The sequence below is a fragment of the Ursus americanus genome, chromosome 9 (genome assembly GCF_024610735.1).
Source record: "Ursus americanus isolate L20-20 chromosome 9, mUrsAme1.1.p, whole genome shotgun sequence".
NCBI lineage: Eukaryota > Metazoa > Chordata > Mammalia > Carnivora > Ursidae > Ursus > Ursus americanus.
In genome coordinates, this window is record NC_142135.1 from 68,551,285 (window position 1) to 68,572,919 (window position 21,635).

The 21,635-nt window shown below is 42.8% G+C and overlaps 1 protein-coding gene across 4 annotated transcripts in view; it reads left to right on the forward strand.

Annotated features, from left to right (window-relative positions):
- CA8 (carbonic anhydrase 8 (inactive)) overlaps positions 1-21,635 on the forward strand; it is an 88,565-nt gene that overhangs the window by 46,332 nt on the left and 20,598 nt on the right. For all 4 annotated transcript variants that reach the window (XR_015725843.1, XM_045789045.2, XM_045789047.2 and 1 more), the window contains exons 4-7: positions 3,689-3,784; positions 9,328-9,390; positions 11,633-11,681; positions 12,690-12,802. Coding sequence is in view for 3 of the 4 variants with exons in the window: in XM_045789045.2 (XP_045645001.1) it covers positions 3,689-3,784; positions 9,328-9,390; positions 11,633-11,681; positions 12,690-12,802 (321 nt within the window). In the remaining variant the exon portion in view is untranslated. The remainder of the gene's footprint in view (positions 1-3,688; positions 3,785-9,327; positions 9,391-11,632; positions 11,682-12,689; positions 12,803-21,635) is intronic.

The following is a 21,635-nucleotide window of genomic DNA, read 5'->3' on the forward strand; positions in this document are numbered from 1 at the left end:
CAAATTTGATTCTAAGCAGCATAAGTAATAATAGTCACTGTGCTAAGATATTCTTTAGTGTTCCCCAAAATGATAAAATTTAAAGTTCTGTGCCACCCTCTCATTTCCAGCCTCATCTTTCCTGTCACAGTCAGACGTACACTCTAGCTACCCTCAGAGGTGCTTTTAGTTCTTCATATACACTGGTAATTTCCCATCTCTATGGCTTTGCTTTATGAAATAGAATCGAGAGTAATAGAAGACAAAGTGTAAGACGATAGGAATAAGGAGGGGGCTATAGGAGAACAGAAGTCGATATGAATAATTCGTGCTTTCGAGATCTGAAAAAACTTCCATTAATGTCGGGAGAGAGGAAAGGGTGAGGTACATGGTGTGATGGGCTGCATTGTGCCCCCCTCCCCATTCATATGTTGAGATCTTAGCTTCTGCTAACTCAGGATGTGACCATATTTGGGGACAGGATCGTTATAGAGGTAATTACGCTAAAATGAGATGGTTCGGGTGGGCCCTTATCCAATATGACTGATGTCTTTATGTAAGAAGAGGAAATTTGGACACAGACGTGCACAGGGGAAAGATGATGTGAGGTCACAGGGAGAAGGTGGGCCTCTACAAGCCGAAGAAAGAGCCCTCAGGGGAAACCAAACCTGCTGACACTTTGGTCTTGGACTTTCAGCCTCCAGAACTTGGAGAAGATACGTTTCTGTTGTTTGTACCTCCCAGTCTGTGGTGGTTTGTTACGGTGGCCCTAGCACACTAATGCAGGTGGAGTGAGGAAGGGCGCGGGGAGCACAGTGACGCGGAGACGCAGCAAAAACGTGGAGTGTTATGTTAGTGGGTCATGCATCTAAGACACTACTACCAGGTTATAGCTGATTTCCAGAATGTGTTGGAAATTTGCCTGGACCTTGAATTAACCGTGTTCTAATGGTGTGGAAAGAGGATCTCTAATGATGTTGGTCTTAAAGTGAGAGAGGATTTCCAAGTGAAGAGGATTTCCAGTAAGTGCCAGAACAGAGCTGTGTTTCGCAATCTTCAGTCCCTTGTTGATTGTGCGGGAAGAATCTCTTCTGACACTGACTGGTTAAGACCCAGATGGTAGAATGAACAACAGGTGGGAAGGTTCTCTGGCTGGTTCATTTGTGTTGTGAGGTAGTCACACAGGAGTCTTTGCGATCTTCCAATTACCTTTTTTTAGCTTGGGTTGGCTGAGGTGCCAGCATCCCCCCCCCCCCCTTTTTTAATAGACCTTTTTTTTTTTTTTCTAGAGCACTTTTAGATTTATAGGAAGACTGTGGAGACAGTCGAGGAAGTGCCCATATAACCCATACCCAGTTCCCATTATTAACATCTTACTGTAGCATGTTATATTTGTTAGACTTCGTGGGCCAAAAACTATACATGAAGTTTGAATTTTATTCAGTTTCCTTAGGTTTTTTTTTTTTTTAAAGATTTTATTTATTTATTTGACAGAGAGAGAGACAGCCAGTGAGAGAGGGAACACAAGCAGGGGGAGTGGGAGAGGAAGAAGCAGGGGGAGTGGGAGAGGAAGAAGCAGGCTCCCAGCGGAGGAGCCCGATGCGGGGCTCGATCCCAGGACCGCAGGATCACGCCCTGCGCTGAAGGCAGACACTTACCGACTGAGCCACCCAGGTGCCGCAATTTCCTTAGTTTTAAACTAACTTCTTTTCTGTGTTCCAGGAGCTCATCTGTGGTACTGTGTTACATTTTATTTTCATGTTTCCTCAGGCCCCTTTCATCACTGACATTTTCTCAGGCTTTCTTGGTTTCTGTTGACCTTGACGGTTCTGAGGAGTACTGGTCAGGTATTTTGTAGACTGTCCCACGACTGAGATCCGTGTGATGTTTTCTTCATTTAGATTAGACTGGGCTTATAGGTTACTGGGGGGAAGACCACAGGGGTAACACGTCGTTTTCAGCACGTCCTGTCAAGGGTGCACGCTGTCAATGCGACTGATGACTGTGGCTGCTGACCTTGCTCCCCTGGCCCAGGTAGCGTTTGTCCGGTTTCTTCACCGTAAACTTACTCTCTGAAACAAAGTCACCGTGTGCAGCATCTGCTTTACGGCGTGGGGACCCTCAAAGTTTTAAACACAAAAAGACCGTGGAGCAGGTGGTGAAGATCACGTGTGAGTAAATGATGTTGCTGAATTATAAGGAGTGGCAAGATGAAACATAAGAAGAAACCCAGCTTTTTTTTTTTTTTGTCTTGTTTTGTTTCAGAAAAAATACCCCGTAATGTTGCTATGAGAAGTAAGAAAAACGTTGATTTGAACTCTGTGATTTGGTGAATAAAAATAGATTTCAACCTTGGGCCTTCTTTGTTTATTTAATTAAAGCAGTCGGCTCTTATCTGTACACTGTACACTTATCTGTACCGCTGGGACTCCATGCTATTGTTGCAGCCAGAAGCGGAAAGATTAAAATTGGTCTGTCTTTCATTATTAATTGAAACATTATAGAGCATTGTTTTCTCTAAGGCAGTGCCTTGACAGTTGCATTCGCTGGGCGGTCGTGGTCCATGCTGGTTTTTCACAGCCTGTCCCAGCTTGGCCTTGAATGTGGTCTTTTTCTAGGTGACGGTTTCTTTTATAGGCAGAGGACTTCACTACCTCCCTCTAGCGGTCAGTTTGATAATCTCGCATTCTGGTAGGACAAATTCCGCAGTAGAGAGAACAAATCGGTGATTATTCTCATGGTAATTGGCCTTCACATTTTAATATGGATGCTAAAATGACATGGGGATTGAATTTTAGCGCTGTCCTTTTGGATTAGAACTGATTTTTAAACGAGGCAGTGTTTTAACGTGGTAAGAAATTATAACTTGATTAAAAGCTATAGTGATGAAGATAGCATTCTCGGCAGAAGGTTTACCTAGCTACGGTTTTCCTAAGAACCTCAGTGGGCATTTGACTTTAACCAGGGAATTGAATTTGGCATCTTGCGAGTCTTTTATCAGTGCTGTGGGAGCAAGTGCATATTCTAGATAAACTTGAAAGCTACAGAGCTTTCTGAAGCTAGGAGTGAGGATTGTTTGTCATTCCTTCTAGAGCATTGTTTGTCATTCCTTCACAGGTAAAATTTTATCTCCGGTGCAGGAAATGGCCTTCCTTTAGAGCTCTACATCAACATTCATCATATTACCATGACTTTAAGAAGTTGCAGCATTATAGGGTGCTATCTCTGTATATCCTTAGAGAGTTGAAGTAATTATGGGAGCTTGAGGCTGGCTTTGTCTTATTTTGGATGGAAATACAGGGTGACACAGTATGTGATTTTGCCGGTACTGATCCCTGGAACGAGAGCTGGTGTTTGTGCCCAGATCCGAAGTTTTGTGCTCCCGAGAACCAGAGGGGATGGCATTTAAGGAAAGGCAACTAAATCCATGGGCAGGCTGCCAGTCTCCTTAGATACGCTCCTGATGAGGACTAAAACGGAGCTTAAGAGGCAGCGATCCACTGAGTGTTGCCTCTGTTCAGAAGCAGGAAGGGCAGAACGACAGAGGACCTGGATTAAAGCAGTGCTCTGTGTGTGTCTACTTGGGATACTTCTGTGCGTGTGGTACCCTAGAGATGTAGCCGATACAGTTAAGGAGAAGTCGATCTGTCTTTGTTGTTCTCACCAGAAATGCATTACTCATGAGACCACCTGTCTGTTGTTTACCCAGCTCCACCTGATCCACTGGAACTCCACCCTGTTTGGCAGTATTGACGAGGCCGTGGGGAAGCCACATGGCATTGCCATCATTGCCTTGTTTGTCCAGGTAAATGATCTCCTGCCGTGACTGTTGTATTGTTCAGAGATGCTTACTTCTAACTCCTTTGCAGACTATTTTGTGTTCTCTCTCAATTTTATGACTTCTGAAACTCCTTGTACAGAGAACACAGGTGATCTGAAGAGAACACTTGATTTTTCTGGCTTGTGAGAGAGCAGCCATATTCATTGGTAGAAAATGGTTCATTTAGTTCGTAGACATCTTCTTCCAACTGGCCTTCAGGGTCTTTGGAGAAATGATGGAGAAAATGTCTCCTGAAGGCAGAGTTCATTTTATTAATGAAAAAGAATTTTAGAAAATGGTTTTGGACCCTCGCTTGCTGTGAAATCGAAGAAAAATCAATAACGTAATCACGTAGTCGGCTCTTTTAGCTCTTTGTTATTAGTAATTTTCACTCCAAGATGATTTGACGTGTCCGATAGGAAACACTGATAAAATAAGACTGGCAAAGATCTGGATGGATACAGTCAGTATAAAGTTTAGATTTGAGCTCTGTAGTGGGCAAAGGATAGTAATTAAATTTTGTGGAACATACAAAAACAGACTACATACTTTCAAAAGTAAAGATCTCATCTGGTTCCCCCCACCATGAATCTTTTTAACTTTGTCTTATCATCTCTTGGATGTCCTAAAAGATTAAGAGGTGGACTAGACCCTGCTTTCTTCTTCCCCATCCTACAGAAGAGAAAGCAAGGCCCACAGAGGTCAGTCACTGGTCGCAGTCACACACAGATTTGGGGTCACTGTCAAGACCAGAAACCATTGCTGTAACTCTGCAGTTCTGCGTGGTTCCGGGCTGCGTCTTGGAGGACGTGGGACTAGAGCAGTAATATTAGCCCAGTTATCGTTAGTAACTTAATTTTCTGAAGAGTGTGGGGCCTTTGCAAAGGGGCCCCTGCTCTTTTTGTGTTGTATATATTTCAGTCCTATTATTCAGCACAACAATTTTCCATTATAAATTTCTTTCTCAGGTATTTGTCTATTGACGTTTAGAAGCAGCCACTGAATATTTTAGCCTTTTAATATTTTAATTTTAAGCCTTTTCATATTTTAAAGTTTTAGCCTCTTAATATTTTAAAATCAGTATCTTAAAAGTATGACACGTCATAGAATTTAAAAGCAAATTCTTACAGTTTTAAATGAACCTTCTTACTGTTTACTTCACGGCTTTTTTTTTTTTTTTTTTTTTTTTTTTACAGGCAGGGCCCTGTATTCCTTCTATTTTATAACTGCATTGTATAAGTAGAATGAAATCATGGTATTAGGGTATTGGTAAAAATGTTTTGATCATCTCTAGTGTACTAAAGTGGTAACTATTGATGTCTACTTTTGTAACCTGAAGAAGTTAATAAAGCGCCCAACTTTGAGAAGTTGAGGCAATAGCAGTAGAAGGCAATGTCTTTTTTTTTTTTTAAGACTTTATTTATTTGACAGAAAGACACAGCAGGAGAGGGAACACAAGCAGGGCGAGTGGGAGAGGAAGAAGCAGGCTCACAGCGGAGGAGCCTGACGTGGGGCTTGATCCCAGGACCTTGGGATCATGACCTGAGCAGAAGGCAGACAATGACTGAGCCACCAGGCACCCCTACAGTGTCTTGTTATTAAAAACTAAGAATAAAATAAAATGATACAAATAACTGAGCAGTCCTGTAGAGAAGGGAAGTCAACATGTTTGTTTCACCTCTGGAGTTGGTATTCAATAAATATTTGTGAGTGGAATCAAATATGAGAATATTTTTACTTACTGATCCTTAGCATAGGACAGGTGGTGTGGACTAATGGAGAATTAGACTGAAAGCCAGGACTCTGGGAACCAGCATCAATGTTCCAGGAAGAAGCTCATTGTCGTAGGCTGGGGAAGATAACGAGTCTGCACACTTGTTCTAACTTTCCCCGAGGAGAGAGTAAAGTTACAGAAACTCTGAGAGCAGAATTTCATGAAGGAAAGAAGGACTGATGAGGAGTGTCCACCGAAGCAGAGAGGAGAGGGACTGCAGTCCATCTGGGGCTCTCACACTTCGGCAGGAGGAGTGGGAAATGGGCGGGGGAGAGGCAGAGGCAGGGAGCGGCTTCCCTTTCAGGAAGCATGGCTCAAGAAAAGAAAGACAGATGGGGTAATAACTCGTGCTGATGTACAGAAATGTTCTCTTTGTTTCATTTCAAGATCTGCGATCTGCCTGTATTTTTATTCTGAGCAAAGAGCGCTAGTGCAGAGGCAGAGTTTAAAAATACTGGGGAAAAAGGGATACTTGATGCATAAGAGTTCTGGAGGAGATGAGAGAATGCAGGATAGAGAGCTTTTGTGGATAGACTAACTTCGGAGACGAGGGGGCTCCCACCCTTTCTCCAAAACAGAGGGTCAGGAAGGAAGAGTGGGTAGAACTGGGATGGATTTAAAGGTGAAGAAAGGCGAGAAGTTAAAGGAGCTTGTGCCTGATGACCATCATTATCTCTGAGACATACAAAGCAGAATGATTTCTAGAGCAAGGGAAGCATGGGTGTGGGATTGGGTTTTGAAATAGCCCAGGAGGGGAATGATAACAGACTCCACAGTCAGGATGGGAGACCCACTTGCCACTGAACATCATAGATGGTACAGGACAAGATCTTGTGGATTGTTCTCTAGCCAAGTAGAAGAGCAGAAAATTCCCACAAATGGTTGCATCGATGTCTTGCGGAACAGAGGATTTAGGAGGACCCAGGGATTGGGCATTGAGGATGGTTGGAGAGCTGTCATTCAGTGTAGGCAGGAAGGGAAAGAGACAAAGCCCAGACGCTGCTGGGAGTCGTGGCTCCTTAGATCAGTGAATGGGGAGAGGAGAAGAAAGGGTAAGAGCTGCATGGATGAGCAGCTGTGGTCAGAGGGAATGGTCTTCGGAGCTGAAGTTTTCAGAGCGAAGACGAATTCAGGGAATGTTCTCAGGACGGGAACTGAGGTGGAATGAGGCTGAAAGGCATAGACTGAGGGCTGAAGACGCCTTCCAGGGAGTTGAAGTCTTCTGTACTGATGGCAGGCGGGGATGACGATGAGGGAGTGACCAGTGGGTCATTTCTTAAAAACAGTTTAATTTCCCCAGAAGTAGAGCATGGTAGTGTCTGAGGAGAACGGTCCACTCTGAGGAGGACGGCCTTGTGCCTGGGCTCAGAGTAGCCATCGGAGGCCCAGCAGGGCACTGACCACAGCTTTCAGCCCTGTCCCTGGGGGACACTGCACAGCATCCACTCGGAAGGCCCGGGCCAGCTGGGCCTTGGGCAGACCTGAGGGGTTCACACAGAGCAGCAGGCGGTGGCACCCTGTTGCAGAGGGCACAGCGGAAAGGAGGTGAGGTCAGGGTGAGAAGTGGCAAAGCACAGGGCCAGGGCAGGGCGGGGCTGACGGGTTGCATTTTGGATGGCGAGAGGTAAGGAGGTGACGGGTCTCATGGTTCTTGGCCGACTCGTGACACCAGGCTGTGTTGTCCTCGTACAGAGTAGCGTCTGTACTTGCTGTGTGGGGGTTATCAGCTCTTCCTACAGAAATCTGGCAAAGAAGGAAAGGGAAGAGAGGGAGCAACAGCTGGAGTTTGTTGCAGATTGAAACCTCTTGCCCTTAAAGTGCAGAATCTTCACGGGAGGAGGAGCCTGGAGGGTTAAGTGCTGCTGTAGGGAAAAACTGTATTTGGTGCTGTTTGGCATTCTGAGCAAGGATAATAGTGGGTGATATTAATTGAATTCGGATGGTCCACGTCCTCTTCTTAGGTCTTGGTGGTAGTCGTCTCTTCAACGCTGTCACTTCTATCCCCCCTCCCCGCCCCTCCGCCTCTGGATAGATGAGGCAGCTGGAGGACAGAGAGGTTAAGGAAGCTTGCTTAAGGCTAGAAACCGAGTCGGGATCCGAACCCCGCAGGCCAGCGTAAGCGGCCTTGCTTCTGAACCGCTACAGCATGTGACCTTACAGCATTCAGATACGGGCTCTTCAAAGAGTTATCACCTGACAGGAGATGCATGGAAGGAAAACACGCCAGCCAGCCGAGGCGTGGTCGTCCAAATGCTCCCGCAAGGGTAAACCAGTACAGCGGAGAGAAGATTGGGCCCAGGCTTCGGCACTCACGCGTGCCTTTGCCTGAACTATTATTTTCTTAACCTAGAGGATTCATTTTCCATCTTTAAAGCCTGTCTGAGGAACTGCAGGCCCTTGGGAAAGAGTTGAAGTCTTGACTCTTTGGAACCGATTGGCCTGTCTTAGGTTATGTAAGTGTCTTGTCTCGTCTCTCCTCTCTGATGCTCCTTCACCCAGCATATTTCACACGGGGTGCATGTGGCGAGAAACAGGGAATGGGGACACGCTGACAGCTTTTCTAGCCCCTGTAGGTCCTCCTGCACAAATTTGTGTGGAAGAGAAAAAGCAAATGATTAACATTGTTTATCTCAGATTTTAAATTACGTCCTGTCGTTATTGTCCTCCATTATCACGGACCATTGAAACCTGGTTGAAAAGTGGAAATCAGATGGCACTTACAATTTTTAAAGTTAAAGTCGAGAATACTTAATGTCACATTTCTTTTGAAATCTCACATTCTTTGGAGCATTTTATACACTAAAAATATGTAATGATATATAATGTTTTAAAATAGCTATGAACAGCATATTCGGATATATTTAAGAATAAAATGGTGATTATACAATTATATCCAATCTTTTTAAAAAGATTTTATTTATTTATTTGAGAAAGAGAGAGAGTGAGCGGGACTCGATCCCAGGCCCCCAGATCAACCTGAGCTGAATGTAGATGCTTAACTGACTGAGCCACCCACCACCCCCAGCATGGGTACGATCTTTGTAACAATGATCTAGAAATGTCAGAGGTAAAAAATGAAAGGGTTTGTAATCTGATCAATTTTAATTCAGAAATATCCTTGAGATGTTTATATTGTAGTATTATATCATTTGATACACAGTTGGCCCTTGAATAAATATGACTTTGAACTCCATGGGTCCACTTATACATGGATTTTTTTACAGTACTGTAAATGTATTTTCTCCTTCTTATGATTTTCCTAATATATTTTTTCCTCTAGCTCACTTTATTGTAAGACTAGGGTATATCATACCATGTCACATTCAAAATACGTGTCAATTGACTATTGTTAACAGTAAGGCTTCTGGTCAACAGTAGGCTATTAGTAGTTCAGTTTTGGGGGGGAGTCAAACATTATACGTGATTTTCAACAGCACAAGGGTCAGTGCCCCTAAACTCCTCATTGTTCAGGGGTCGACTGCAGATGGCACAGTGGGTGATAATCTGAACACAGTAAGATGAATTTAGAACGAATTCTTGAAAATGTCTAAGAACTAATACTTTCTTGTACTAGCCTCTCTTACAACTTTAATCGCCCTATGTAGATGTTGACCTGGTTATTAGTGAAAAGGTCATTTACTTATTCCTGGAGAAGGAAATTCAGGTGGACTTGAGCTTAACTTTCTGTTAGTTCTTTTGAATGAAAGAGAAGTATTTAAAGATTGTTGTATGGTTTGTGCTTTTTGTATTGCAGATAGGAAAAGAACACGTAGGCTTGAAGGCCGTGACTGAAATCCTCCAGGATATTCAGTACAAGGTAAGTTCTTATTTAAAAGAAAATAAAAATACTGGTTATGAAAGCGGTTCCCAAGACCACTTTCCGATTTGATGGTTCTCTCAGAGGACTCACAGAGTAGCTGTTATTCTCATGGGTGTGGTTTATAACAGAGGAAGGATACAGACCAAAAACAAGGGTAGTGCAAAGGTGCGTGGGGCCGAGTCCAGGAGAAACCGGGCACAAGCTTCCAGCTATTGCCCGACCAGTGGAATCACACGGGGATGAACCAAAATCTCTTGGGAGTGACATGCCACAACACGTGTGAAGTGTGACCAACCAGAGAAGCCTCGCTGAGCCTTCGTGAACGGGGGTGTTATTCGGGTCAGTCATGTGAGCATAGGCAGTGTCTGTGTAACTAACCTTCGCTACTCGGACCCCATCCCTCCCACCCCCAGCCCCAGCCAAACCAAGCTTTCATCATTAATCACATTGTCAGGATAAACTGATCTGGCCCAACAGCGTGGCCCAAGGCCTCAGGCTTAGGGAAACACTCTAATCAGGCAGAATAGTCCAGGACCTCAGAGCCGATCAAGGCCGGGCCTCAAGACAGCTTTTTGAGCAATCCGGGCCTGCAGAGTTAACCCTTTCGGCCCACTGGTTATAGGAGAGTTGTGTAAATGAAACAAAAATTATGGCAACTGTACTTCAAAGCATTTATGTTAAAAAAAGAAAAAAGACAAGTCCACCTAAGCTGTGAGATCACCTATCTCAGAGAAGGTGACTTAGTTTGAGATGCCTCTGTGGTGATTCAGCCCCGCTTTGCTGGGAAGCCAAGTTCTGTTATAACCAGTACTTTTTACACTCACGGTGCATCGACTGAATCTGAGTGGCCTTGGAGGGCAGTAGTTTAGTCCTGGATGGGCTACTGCAGATGCAGCACAGAGATTCAAAGACCCAAGGCCGATCCAAAGTCAGTCTGGGAATGAAGTCTCATTAGCTCTAGGCCAGCGCAAGCCCAGGCATCTTGGACTAGGCAAAAACAGCTACGATAGGTTTCTCGAGCAGGCTTAGAATGAATCCAGCTACCAAGGGAAAGCACAGACTAGTCAAAAAGCTGGTAAGAAGGGGGAAGAACACATCTCGACTGACATTTGTCCAATGGAAGTGGGTTGAGAAATTTTGTTTTATTGCTTCAGCTCACAGGACGTCAGTCTTACAGGAATACAGGGGGCTGGTGGGAAGCAAGTAAGCTGGCTTCTTTCATGTGTCAAATAGTTCCTGGAAGTAAGGAAGAGACTCCGAGGTTACGCATTAACTTGCCCTGTTGTGTCTGCATTGATAGAGAAATCTTAGAGCAGACCTCCACCTACCGGGACAGGTCTGTTTGCCTCTAGGGCCTGAGCAGTTTAAGTGGCACTATTTAAAGTAGAGATTGCAAATGTGACTATTGAACAATGGCACAAATATTTTATGAAATTATTTATTTATTTTAATTCATTGACATTTAAATACAACTTTGATAAACAGTTGATTAGAATTGAATATATTTTTTAAAAGATTTTATTTGAGAGAGAGACAGCACAAGCTGGAGGGGCAGGAAGAGGCAGAGCAATTCTCAAGGAGACTCCATGCCCAGTGCACTGCCTGTCTTCCAGCTCGATCTCAGGACCCTGAGATCAAGACCTAAACCGAAACCAAGATCAGATGCTTAACCGACTGTGCCACCCAGGCACCATAGAATTGAATATTTTTCATTCGGGTGTTAGTTTTCCTTCTGTGCAGGAAGAGAGCTTCTAGACTAGATCATAGAGACAAGTTAACCAAATGCAAGTGAAACAAAATGAGAATTTAAGAGGCAGGTTGTAATGCCAAGAGGTTAGGAGCTGAGGTCAGAGTAGCAGGAGGAAGGTCATTTCAAAAGAATTCTCTGAACCAGGGTTCAGGCATTTTACACCGAAGCCCAAGTCTCTGGTGTGGATGTGCGAGGAGCAGGAAAAGTGGGACAGACGGACGCTAGGCAGACAGTTGTAAGTTTCACTCTGAAATTATAGGGAACATTGAAGTGTGGTCGCAGAGAAATAGCCATGGACTGAGAGCAGGGTGTCTTGTTGGAGTCAGCTGCTGTGGCTCCGGGGAGAAGATAGGGAGACATCTACTGACCTGTGGGGCCCAGGATGCCATTCAGAAAAGATGTCAACCTGGATTTTTAGTGCTAATAATTTTTTTATTCTAAAATTTAGGAATCTTATGATAACATAGGGTGAATATTTTTCTTTTTCAGGGGAAGTCCAAAACAATACCCTGCTTTAATCCTAACACTTTATTACCAGGTAGGTGTTAGTCTTGCTCGCATAAGATGAATTTTAACTGTGTGAATATGATTGCATTGTTCACCTCCAAATACATGTAACTATAATTAATCAAGTTTCTTTATAATTTACATTCTCTGTAGTAGGTAGCAGTTTCAGATTGCTCTAAACATGGGAGTAAACCTTTTGAAATAATAAGCATTTTGTCACTTTTTCTATTATTCTCTCAAGAGTTTCTTTTGGATTTTCATTTGCAAAAATTTCTACCTCTTTGTAAAGCATGAGCATAATAACATAACTGACATACTTCTAGGATTGGTCAGTGAGGTTTTTCTAATCTCTAGTGAAATAAAGTTTATATCTAATTTTATAAGGTAAACTCTTTGCAGTTCCCCTGTCATATAGATGTTATTCTAATTATTTAGGTATACCTAAACGTGTAAGAATTGTGTATAAAATACTCAAAACATACTTTGTAGTTAAAGGTTGTTTTGTACAAAATTTTCGTCTTCACATTTTTCTGCCTAAATTATGTGCTGTTTCTTGGTGTTTTAAACTAAATCAAATAGGCTGATACATTGTATCTTCTATAGCCTACATTTAATTGCTTTACAACAACCAGTTTTTGCCATGTGTTGAACATTTATCCATCATATTTGACCGTGAACTCCTCTAACGCAGAACTAAAAGATTTCATAAGAATGATTTCTTTTGTCCTGTCGTAATAGGACTTTAGTATTTTGCTGTTGAGGGAGATAGATCTAGAGAGAGCTAGAACAGAATGTTTAAAGACACAGTCTTTGAAGTCAGACTGCTTGGTTTTGAGTCCTGGCTCTGCCTGTTATTAGCCGAGTGACCTTCGGCAAATTACGTAACCCTCTGTGGTTCAGTTTTCCCATCTGAAAAATGCGAACCTCCTTCTGAAAGGTGTTGTTTAGACAATTTGTAAGTTTGACAATTATTGTTGGCATCTTCAAAATTATTATTAACTAACTTAGCTTTTCGTGACATGTCCACACGGTTGCACAGATCCTTTGCTGCGGGATTATTGGGTGTATGAAGGCTCTCTTACCATTCCACCTTGCAGCGAAGGTGTTACCTGGATATTATTCCGATACCCTTTAACTATATCCCAGCTGCAGGTGAGTACAGCACGTTAAATCTTTCAGAAGAAGTTCTGAGTTAAAGGTTAAATATTGTTTCTGTAAAAGGGAAATGTCTGTGTTATGTTTTAGCTCCCTTTAGATCAGTCACATCTTCACAGATGAAAGTGAGATGTCTTGAACCAGTGAAAGCAATTGAAAGGTCAGGGATGAATAAAACCCAGCTATCATTTATGATCTGTATTTTAAAAGTTAGTTTTTACAGAGTAAATAGAAGTCACCGAAATAGTCAGACTTTTGATTAGTCTGGTTATTTCTTTATGTGGGATTCCCCAGGAGTGGAGAGGAGAAAGGTCTTGGAAGTGAAAATGTTGGTTATTTCTGTGAGTCATGTGGGCTTTGTTATACTTCTTCCTTGGCTTGCACGGGAAGCGTTCTGTAAGCCAGGAGGGTGAAGGAGGTAAAAAGCATGCTCTGGAAGGAGCCGGACTGTTCTCGAGCTCCCCTTCTGGTTGCCTCTTCTCACCTTGGGCTTTGTATAGGTGCTGTAAATGCTGATGCACAGTGGGTGGGGGCACCGAGTTGAACTGTCATGGGATGTTAGCTGGTGGAACATGAGGCAACATCATTATAATGGGTTTAAATAATGATTTTGGCATTATTAGAAAAGAGGTGCTTTAAATGTCTCCTATCCTCCAGGGATCTAAGGGATGTGTTCTAAAAGGCTATAGTTTTTCCTTCATGATCAACCTCAGAAGGCTTAGGCTGTACTCCAAACAAATGAAGTTTCCTTTAATGATTTTTTACAAATTTTTATTACATCCTGTATCACTGTCTAAGAACTTTAAGTGTATTAACTACTCAGTAAAGCCTTCCCTTTGCTTGTCCTTAAATCTTCAAAATCCTTTCAACCTTTAACAGTTTCTTCTTATTTTTCTTTTTCTAAGGATTAATTTTAAAACTTCCCAATTTAGCTTCTCCATCCTTTTACAGACTTTGATCATACCACCTTTAGGCTTTCATATTTTTAATATGACAAATCCCTTATTTAATCATTTATCCCTATGTTCTTAAAAGAAACTTTCCCTGAGTGCCAAGGAAGTGCACAAAGAATACAGAGATGAAAACAGTCTTGGGGCGCCTGGGTGGCACAGCGGTTAAGCGTCTGCCTTCGGGGTGTGATCCCGGCATTATGGGATCGAGCCCCACATCAGGCTCCTCCGCTATGAGCCTGCTTCTTCCTCTCCCACTCCTCCTGCTTGTGTTCCCTCTCTCGCTGGCTGTTTCTATCTCTGTCAAATAAATAAATAAAATCTTTAAAAAAAACCAAAACAGTCTTTACCCTCGAAATATTTACCATAGAGTAGAAGAGGCAAACAATCATATAGATGGTTGTGTTGATGGTGAGAAGTAAGGTGCTCCAGAAACACACAGGAAAGAAGCCCAACCTGCCTGGGAGGGACAGGGAATAATTCCTGAAAAATATTAGGAGTAAGTCTGGTAAAGGACAGGGAAGAAATTAGAAATTTGAGTCCAATGTTAGGGATAGAAGTTTGGGCTAATAATTATGGGTTTGGATTTTAACCACAAAGATGGTAGCTGCTGTAATAGATGGACCTCAACATTTCCTTGACCTATCACAGAAGAGATTTATTTATTTATTTTTTGAAAGATTTATTTATTTATTTGAGAGAGAGAGAAAGAACACGGGTGTGTGCACGTGCAAACTCGGGGGAAGGGACAGAGGGAGAGAGAATCTTAAGCAGACTCCCTGCTGAGCACAGAGCCTGATGCAGGGGTCAGTCTCATAAACCCGAAATCATGACCTGAGCTGAAACCAAGAGTCAGATGCTTAAGGGCTGCGCCACCCAGGCACCCCAGAGGAAATTTATTTTTCATTCAGAATCCATCAAGTGGGTTTCTGATTCATGGTGAAGGCTTCTCTCTGTGCAGTTTTTCTGGGAACCAGGTTGAGAGACACTCTTGTCCGTGCCTCGCTTCCAAGATCTCCCTAGATGTGGGCACATAGCTGGTAGAAAGGGGAGAGTGAAGGATCTCCAGGGGGATTTTGTAAGGGCCAGTCCTAGAAATGGTGAACACTTACTCTTTGACTTCTCTTTCTGGAGCTCCACCACATGGGCACATGGGACTGAAGGGGAGGCTGGAAAGTGCATTCAGGATTCATGTGCAGGAAGAAGAAATGGATTTGATGATGAGTTGAGCTCAAGTAGAGGAGGAGACAAGACAATCAGCTGACTGCCACACCTCAGTGCAGCTGGAGGAGATGGCACCATGCAGGGAGCTAAGAAGGGCTTGAGGACAGCTGAGAGGGAGCGATATCGTAAGACCCGGATGGCAGAGAGGATGGCCAACATGTGGAGGAAGGAAGTTAATAGTGACAGTTGCCTCAGAGAATTTAAGTAGGGTGGGTGCTGCCCGTCCAAGTGACAAATAACTGTACCTTATAGAAATGGGCCCAGATGCCACTGGGTGGTTTTGGGATCCAACCCAGTTCATGGTGATTATCAGTGTTGGGTGCTTAACCACTGTCCCCTTTCAACTCTTGTCCTTTATGACATCACAGTTCCTTTGAGACCCTCTTTCTATATGAGACCTTGTCAGGAAGATCTCACTGGTACTAGAGAAGGTTTCTACCTTTATGGCCTATGTTTTGTGTCCTCAGTTGGAGGAGTTTGGTTTCTTTTGACAGAAACACAGAATGAGACCTTCAGAGACTGAGGTGGGCATACAGATTTAGGGATCATTGGCATAAGAGAAGGAGCCAATGGACACAAACAAATGAGATATCCAAGAAAAAAGTATGGGAAAAGAAGAGTGGAGAACATGGGAGAAACGGTCTCTTGGGAGGTTTTCCTGAGAAAACTTTTATAAGAGAAGTCTTTTATAAGAGAACTCTTCAAAGCTGGTAGGGTCCCATGGGACCCACTACTCTCCATTTGCCATCTGGTTACTCCAAGTCACTTCTCTCGCTGACATCACATCTCCAAAGCAGACAAGAAGGTGTAATGTCGAAGCCAAGGGAAGTGTGAGTTTCAAGGAGGAGGGAGTGGAGAGATGGAAAGTATCCCATTCTGCACACACATGAAGGGAAGGGCAGAAAAGTATTAATTGGATTGAGCCATGAGGAGAGGCCTCAGGCATGGAGATGGAATAGAAGCAGCTGAGTCTACTGTCCTGTTTGTTCAGCATTGCTTCATTTTGGGGTATTTTTCTAAAATAGATCAAACCTTTTAGTGGAAAATAAAACTTTATCACCACAATAAATTTCTGTTTATTGAAGTTAGCTGGGATTAACCTTGTGGAGCCACAAAAGAGAACATTCTCAATTCCTCTTGGAATCCCATTAAGGATTCCCTTGCTAGCATGTTAGTGCATGGGAATGTTACTGCTGAGCTCTACCGTGAATATTAACTGGTGTTCTGTAAATGTGAGCAATAACGTTGTACTCCCCTGTCGACTAGCGCGTTATGCCAAAATTCAGAGACAAATCACTGTGCCTGCCTTTGTGTCTGGCTGGCTTCAAAGGGAACCTTCCTTTCTATTGTCCCTTTGAGTAAGGCCAGTGACAGACTCTAATAACCCTAACCCACCAAGTCATGTTCCTTGATTGTTGGGAAAAGCCCCATCTTCCCAATTGGGAGCCACATCCAAAGGGATGTGTATTGGAAGGAATAACATCAACTGCTCTCGAAAATAGATGACTTTCCAATTAGCTGCAGGTTTTTAAGAAAAAAGATTTAGGTAGTATTAGCACCAAGCTCTATTACAACAGCTGTTCAGAGAGCAGGGGTGTTAAAGTATGCACGCGCGTGCACACACACATACACGCACACACAATATTAAAATGCAATTTAGAGTGATTTTGGAAAAAAATTATAATTTTAAGAGAACATAAATTAGTCTGTTCTTGACTCAAATGTTTCACTGTTGCTGCTCATATAACTTCAGAGAAAGCAGAGCAAAAATAGAAAAGGTTCAGAGAGGGCAGTAAAAATGAGACAGACCAAAGGGAGAGATGGGATTCCAGAATTTAGACCAAGAAAAATTGAGACCTCTCATATTATTGCTCTTAAAGAGGAACAGAGACAGAGGGAAGGATTATAAAATATTATTTGTATATAAAATAACAAAAGGAAAGGCAAATAGTAGGTAGAGTCTGCAGAGCTGAGTATATATAAGAAATATTAAACTTTGTATTGAAGAGAAAAATGTTTCCTTTAGATCATAGGGTTAATGTATGTAAATTAAGCTGCTGGGTATTATTATGAAAACAATTGGTGTCTTGAAATATACCATCTGCCATAGGATAAGAATGTCTGCACTAGCCACATTAAAGAAAAGGCTCTAAATCATCGTAGTTTTTAATGAAATGCACAGTAGCTCCATTAAGGAGGAGTCATCTGCTGTCGACGTGTAGTGCTGACAGTTAGGTCTATCATGGAACATTCACATCTTCCTGGTACTCAGAATTCTAGAGGAAGCCTCTGCTCAGTTGAATTTTTTCATCTTATTCTTGGTTAGCATATACCATATGCTAGGGGAGAAAAACGTGCAATTGGATGGATTTGAAGGAGTGTAATTTTCTTTTATTTTGCTGTGATCTATAACTGTTAAATTACTTTTCAATAAATAGTGGTCGAAGCATTAAGAAGCTGAAGGAAAAAAATTTTTCAGCTGAATTGTTATGTTTGGAGATGAGATTCCGAGAACAGAATAAAAAAATACCGAATATCATCATTACATATTTCTTAGAGGTTGAGAATGGGACACTTCCCAGGACAGCCCAAGTAAGGGCATGGTGTATGCTTGGCCGGTGGGATCTGAGAGCCCACCTGCTCCTGGGCGACCAATGAGGTCTGATTAGGTCCAGGACTCAGCAGCAGGGCCTTTCTTGTCTCTATGCTCCCCACATGGGTTTTGAGGGGCTGTTAACCCTGAAGACCCAAGTTGCTGTGGGACCACCGCATGGTCATGTTTGAAAATGATTTCAGCGGATTGGGAACATTTGTTGTGAATTTTCTTCTGCATCTGTGATTCTCAAACTTGGGTGGGCTTGTTTGAACACAGATTGCCGGACCCCACCCCAGAGTTGGTGATCCAGTAAGACTGAGGTAGGAACTTATTCCAGGAAGCACACTTTGAGGACCCCTATTTCTACTGGCATTTACCTCCATGTGTAACTTAGAACGGCACTCTAACACCAGAATGCAGAGTTTCTTAAGGGAAGTGTTGAATATCCAATGGAAACACCACGTGAGCCACATATATAAGATTAAAATCCTAGTGGCCACAATAAAACATTCTAAATATAAATATCTGAAATTAATTTAAATAGTGTATTTTAACCCAGTAGCCCAAAAACCATTTTAACATGTAATGAATATAAAAAATCACAGATGGGATTGTTTACACGGTTACTTCATGCTAAGTCTGACTTCCAGGGTGTGTCCTGCATTTCCAACTCATCTCAGTTCAGACCAGCCTCATTTCAGATGCTCAGTGGCCATACTGAGAAAGCGCAACTCTAGATTCTCTCTCCTGGGACGCTCCCTCTTCCCTTTCTTTCTTTTTTTTTTTTTAAGATTTTATTTATTTATTCGACAGAGATAGAGACAGCCAGTGAGAGAGGGAACACAAGCAGGGGGAGTGGGAGAGGAAGAAGCAGGCTCATAGCAGAGGAGCCTGACGTGGGGCTCGATCCCACAACACTGGGATCACGCCCTGAGCCAAGGCAGACGCTTAACCGCTGTGCCACCCAGGCGCCCCTCCCTCTTTCCTTTCTTAAACTGTGTGGTTTTTAGGCACTTGGAATTTTGGATGTATTTCCTCAGTGTCTCCCATGATGGAGAACGCCTCCTCTGGGGTCACGAACTCTAGACTGTAATTCCTGACGAAGTTTGCATATGTGTGGCTCATTGGTCACAGCCCTCAAGTGAAGATGGGAAGACCCGTGGCAGAGACCAGGACTGGGATCGGAATAAGGGAAGGTTGGCATCAGTCTTACTGGGCAGAGGATATTCTCTTCTCTGAGCTCTTCCTCAGACAAATCAGGAAGATGAGACTAAGGAGTCAGTGACAGAGGTGTTGGTTTATGCATGAGAAGTCTTAAAAAAAAAAAAAAGCAATGATTTTAGAAAAAAAGTGAGATAGTGGGTTGAAGAAAATGAAATAAACAGAAATGGTAAGACTGAGTACATAAAAGGTGGAGAGTACTATCAATGACATATAATCTCAGTATATATATGTATTTATGGACTATTTAAGGATAGCTGGCTTTTGACTCTTCCTTGATTGCTGCCATAAAGAATTATATTACTCTAATTCATGTATTGTCATTGCCTGATAATAAAAGAAAATAAGATGAGAACGTTGACTTTGATGTGTTCTTTTTCTCTTTTGACGTGGTAACAGAGATGCAATTGAAAAGAAGTCTGTTAGAAGATATGCACAGGAACTTGGGAACTTTTAAAAATAATTAGCGCCAAACCCCAAGTCCTGTTAATTAGCACTTTAAATGCACTCCTAAAGAAAGCGGTTTTAAAGCTGAACTTTGAATAATCTGGCTCGTGAGTCAGTGAAGGTTGGAGTCAATGCTTTAGACCAAGTGGAGTGCACGCCTGATCCAGAGAGTAGCTATTCAACACTGCTGCCTTCAGAAGACAAGCATTTCTCCCTGAAGCTTCGGTCTCTGTACTCTCTCTCTCTCTTTTAAATTGGTTAAAAACCAATAGCCATGTTTAAGTAGAGTAGCATTAAAAATTGATGAAATCATCCCTACTGATACGTGTGATAGGGATAGTCTCTGTACGGCCCTGACATTTGGATTTCCTTGCAGACTTTCATCCTGAAACATTATTCCGCTCGTTTCTCACTCTCTCTCTGTTCAGTGGGAGATAACGTGCTTGAAACCATTTGAAGTGACTAAAGGTTTTGAGGGGTGGTTACTTCAGAAAAATTGGCATTTCAGAAAGACGTGTTTTCCCCTCGATCTCTGTTGATGTTTGAAGTCTTCAAAGTGTTGCTATGATCAGAGAAAAACATTTCTTGTGAAACAGTTCTCTCCAAGAATGCGGTAGATTTGAGACTGGCTGGCTGTGGATTCTGTTCGTCTGTCCTAGAAGAAGCTGTTGTCACAGCGTTTGCTTCAGGCTGAGGTCTGGGGCTTGAGAGATTTATCGTCAGTTCAGAATATGTACATATAAAATTAACCTAGCTTTAATGTAAGTCTCAAAGTCAATCAGAAATGGAGTCTTTCTTAAAATATGCTTAGGCAGTGCACTTTCTAGTCCACGTTGCTCATCAGCGACCCCTTTGCATGGCGTGTGGATCCTACTTGCAGCCATTATGTGTGATGACACGTAAAGGGGGCGCGAGGAGGGCAGGACTTTGTTTCCTCAGTCAGTTGGTTTATTATTTCCTGTCTACTTTTTGCACAGAAAATTGTAGCTAAATATTTATCGCAAGATGCTGAAAGGTTTGACTTCAAAAGAAGTTGTGCCAGTATCTGCTGAACACTCCTGTGCGCTGTGGCAGTATGCTGAGTGATTCTCATGAATTATCTCGCTGCTTATACTGTCCTTGCGAATGCTATTATTGTCATCCCTTATATCCATGTGAAAACTGAAGCTTAAAGAGATGATGTAGTCTGGCCATTTGGGTCAGAGCCAGGGTGTGAACTGGGCTTTTTAAAGTTTTATTTATTTTATTTTTATCTTTTGTAGAGATTTTATTTATTTATTTGACAGAGAGGGAGAGCACAAGCAGGGGGAGTGGAAGAGGAAGAAGCAGGCTCCCCACTGAGCAGGGAGCCTGATGCAGGGCTCGATCCCAGGACCCCGAGATCATGACCTGAGCCGATGGCAGTCACTTAACCAAGTGAGCCACCCAGGCATCCCTGAACTGGGCTTTTGATGCAGAACCCAGCTACCTTCACCTCCATATTCTCCTGTTTGAAAAAGCCTGGCTGGGTTCCTTTCCACTCCATGCTTAGACAAAACTCAGTAAAAATACATTCCACAAATAATGACAGGGGATTCTCATGCAGCCTTGGCTCTGGAAGTTTTCCAGGTGCAGCAAACAATAGGTGATGCCCATTTTCCCAACCTAAGATCCCAAGAAGGTCTAGGGAAAAACCACTGTGTAGAGTAAACAGCTAATTGCTTATGTCGCTAGCACTTCTGTAGAAGGACAGCATGCAGGTATTATAAAAAAGCACACCAACAGGGCAGTGCCAGGTGGGTCAGTCTTATCCCATGTAGGGAAGTCAACATTTAGGGAAATCATTTGGAGACATGAGAAAATAAGATCTTAGAGGTTAGATTTCTAACTTGCATTCTGATGTAATAAGCGACTTCCTTTTCCCTCAGCTCTGTTTCCCAACATGTATAAATAGTTGGAATATTAGAATCCTGTGAGAGTTCATTCTTTTGGGGCCTGGGAACCTCTTCTTAGGAAATGCACATGTAAAATTTTGTATTTCGTTCAGGGGTTTCATGAGCTCTTAAAGTCTCTGGGGGTTTCTAGACTTTTATTAGAACCCCTAATTCGTGGATCTCCTGCATTTCATTTTAGTTCTTGGATGGCAGATTTCCGTGGCTGTGCTATAGGAAGAACTTTTGTAGATAAAGCCCTGTGATACACACCTGGCGGACTTTTGGGGGATTGATGCTGTTTAAAGCACATTTGTTCCACATCCTGGGATTTATGGAGGATACAGGTTATACTGGGCTGATGAGAATTTCTGAAGACGTGGCAGTGGAGCTGGGAGAAGAGCAGGTGGACTTGGACTTGTCAGACCCAACTAACGTGGAAACTCTTAATCTTTCAGTTTCCTCTTTTGTGAAAGGAAGGA